Here is a 3,786-nt window from a genome sequence, read left to right on the forward strand (position 1 = left end):
GTGCGTACCAACGGTTCTTGCATGAGGCCCAATGAGCTTAAATGTGTATACACATATTGTCTCATTGCATATTTATCTATTATTTATTCATATAGATACTTAATTATGTTTTATTTATTTATTTCATTATGAACACTTCTGTAATATTACACTAACAGTGATCCAAAAGTAATCAGATTACTTCAGAAACAGCATAGAGGTTGTCCACAGCCCAAGTTTTTAGTTTGCATCACTGTTTTGTTTGTTTAGTTTTTTTTTCAAACAGAATCTTTCATCATTTGAAATCTGTAAATCTGCGTCTCGAATGATTCCTGCAGATAAATCCTGACTTTAAACCATCTTCTGCTCAAACCAACGAACTGAGCAAACCGTTTTCTCCTGACGTCCGTGCTGTTTGCTCTGTTCAGGATCAGCGTGTCGGTGAACCAGAAAATCATCGCTCTTCCTCACGACAATCGGCAGGTCCGGCTGTTCGACATGTCCGGGGTGCGACTGGCTCGACTCCCACGGAGCAACAGACAGGTGGGCCGCAGGTTCACTGTCTGATCAAACAAACTTCTAGACTTTTAGCCTTTGAGCCTGGTTCTGTTGGAGGTTTCTTCCTGATTAGCAGGGAGTTTTTCCTCTCCACCGTTTGCTCAGGATGGGAGACTGTGATGAAGTGATTCAACACAATCTGCTGGTTTCTTCTTTAGATTGTTCTTTTTATGTACAGTGCCCTGAGACAACATATGTTGTGAGTTGGCGCTATATAAATAAACTGAATTGAATGTGAGTGTCGAGCCCATTCCTCTCTATCATACATGAGAACATCTTTATCCCCTGATAGAGTGACCACTGCAGAGTCCTGGCCTGTAGATGAGACTACAGCATCCTGGCCTGATGATTTCAATCAGGGGATAAAGATGTTCTCATGTATGATAGAGAGGAATGGGCTCGACACACGGGAGGCGACATTGTTCTCTCTCCATTCATTTCCTATGAAACTTGTGCGATGAGGGGACAATCGCTCGCCCTCCTCCAGCCAACCGACCGGCGAAAATCGTGCATGTGAAAGTTTGCGCTCGTACGCGTAGACGTGCACACGCGAGCTTGCAACATCACATATGAAAGTTGAAAAATGTTATATTTTTGTTGCTGTCGCATGGCGTTACAACCAATCAGTGAGGGTTTCATTGACTGACCAATAAGTGGAGTATGCCACACACTGCAGTTAGCTAACACTTTCAACATTATTTTCTTTCAAATTTTCCTATTTTATTTGACCGTTCACCAAGTGATTACTAAAAAAAAGGCAGCTTTATGGAAATTTGTTGATGCCAGGGTGAAGTTATCCGGTAAGTGTTTCCTAATAAAAACGTATCTTGACGTGCATTTGTTTTTCACTACCATCAGCATCGCAAGATTTGTTTAGTTTACACGTCCTTAAAGCACACTCCCTTTTTTTGCAAATAACCAATAACCTCTACAAGAAGAACCAATCAAATTTCGTGAAGACAAGCGACCCGAGAGAGCGATTTGCAATGCTGCCATMGCTGACGTGTCCTGTGCGTTGGCTTTCACCCAGGTTGCGATGACAGCCATTAATAGCTGTCGTTTGTCACTCCCCGTGTGTCGAGCCCAGAACGTTGGTTTGAGAGGAGTAAAGGAAGCCATTTTTTTAAAGAAAAACTATCAGGGGTGGAGTCTTCCATGTCTAGTTGTCCCCCTCTTACAATGATGTTATTGCCACAAGCRCTTATTGACAAACTAGGAGAGACTACCCTTAGTGAAGTCAAAGAGTCCTCAGACAGTGAAAGGGATTTTGAAGACAATGGAAATGGTGACTGGTTGGACAGTGATTCCAAACGAACCTTTAATCTGAAGAACTGATGTAACAGGTTTAGCACAGTCCACTGGACATAAAGCTGAATAAAATAATGTAAAAATTTCTCAAATTTTACATCAACCAGTTTTAAACAAGATTTCCAGTTCAAGCTATTCAAAGAATAATTCTGTGAAAGGCTTTTAGTTTCAACAAATGATATGCTCACCAATGGTCTAATGTGTTACTTTTAACCCCTGGCTGGTAACATGGTCTGTTGCATAAATAATCAACAAAAGCACATCTAAGTGAGAGACCACATTAATATCTATCCTTTAACACCAGATTTATGACATTTTATTCTGACATAGTGAAYAAATCTACTTGTAAGTTTGACATTCTGGAAATTCTGACACACAGTGAGTAGGGGTGTGGTCATAAACTGGTCCCTGTGGAGAACAACTTTAATTTTGTTAACAGACTTTTKTTCTGAATAAGTGGATAAGGTGCATGAAAATGTAAAGTAAGTTGAATATTTAGGATCTGTGTGGTAAACTCAGATAAAAGATGAAAATTTTCATCTTCTGTTGGGATTGTGACTTTTCACCCTCTGATGACATCATTGTTTGCACATTTGTTTAATGAAATGTCATTTAAATTGAAAACCTAACCAATGACAGCGACCCACCCTAGCCCATGGACTAATTAGATTAGATTAGATTAGATTAGATTAGATTAGATATAACTTTATTGATCTATTGGGAGGATTCATTCATTGCTTCAGGGAAATTAAAGATGTTACACACACTAAATTATTTAGTAAAACTGCCAAAAATAAACCAATCTTGTTGGTTCATGTATCTCTGAGAGTGAAGATATGTGGTCAGTATGTGGAGGCAGTAACAAAGTAGTAAGAAGACAACAGATTCCACTTGAATGGCAGATGAATAAATGACMAAGTGACAGCTTGTTGTAGATGATTGTATTTGGATCAGTTGAAGCATCAGTTTGAGTCGTGTTTTGTGTTTTAATAAACATAAAATTTAATTCACACAGAATTCATGATGCATTTGATCGTGTCGACAGAACAACTTCAAATTCTCAGTCTGTCTCTTGGTGATGTTTAGTAAGCTCAGCTGAACACAAAAACACACATACTGCCTCTTTTTGTGCACAAATACATTTTCTTCTTACCTTTATTGGAGTGTCAGAGGGTGGGTTTTTGGTCTGTCCTTTGGTGTCATCTTTAAATTTCACTGTCATCCCTTTATTTTTCTCTTTAGCAGCTGCCACTGCCTTCTTCTTGAGATTACCATCGTTGTGTGTATGATGCGACTCTGATAAGATGCAGTAACAGTTTAGAAAGCAGGGACAATTTGTGAAACAGTGTAAGTTTAATTGTAATATTTCAGCAATGAACAACAGGATAGCTCCAGTTATGTCAAATAAAAACCAACTTTTAGATTTAAAGCATTCACATTACAATGCAGTTAAACTATTTGTTGTTAATTACTGTTTGCAATTGTGATGTGCTACCTTTCTACATGTATTATAAATAATAGGGTTCTTATGGATTTAAATAAGGCAGCAAAGTTGACAACTTAATAAATGATTGTTCCTCTAAAGACTCATCARCACGACTCCAGGAGTATGAGACAGCACAGCAAGGTGAAAGAATAAAACTGCTTCATAAAAAGTATAAGGGGTGCAACAATACATGTACCCGTATCAAACCRTTCAATACAYACTTGTATTGAACAATRTAGATTTTTAACATTTATTTTATCAACTTGTCTTCTGAAGATGCTCTGTGTTGAAGGATCAGTGGATCTGTGTTCGACTACTCCACCTAGGCTGCATTTTTCGAGCACAGATCCACTGAGAAACTTGCTGTTTCAGCAAAAATAAATTTAAAAACTGTACTTTTGAGGTTAAACAAATGTTCATAAATTATTTCAATAAATTTCAAGTTAAAAGGGGCA

General features: G+C 38.2%; 1 protein-coding gene across 1 annotated transcript in view; it reads right to left on the bottom strand.

Moving 5' to 3' along the window:
- mycbpap (mycbp associated protein) overlaps window positions 1-3,786 on the bottom strand; it is a gene marked incomplete at its 5' end in the record, with an annotated part of 32,949 nt that overhangs the window by 10,899 nt on the left and 18,264 nt on the right. The window contains 1 exon segment of the mRNA XM_014021301.1: window positions 2,999-3,141. Coding sequence (XP_013876755.1) covers window positions 2,999-3,141 — 143 coding nt within the window.

Source organism: Austrofundulus limnaeus, unplaced genomic scaffold (genome assembly GCF_001266775.1).
Source record: "Austrofundulus limnaeus strain Quisiro unplaced genomic scaffold, Austrofundulus_limnaeus-1.0 Scaffold286, whole genome shotgun sequence".
NCBI lineage: Eukaryota > Metazoa > Chordata > Actinopteri > Cyprinodontiformes > Rivulidae > Austrofundulus > Austrofundulus limnaeus.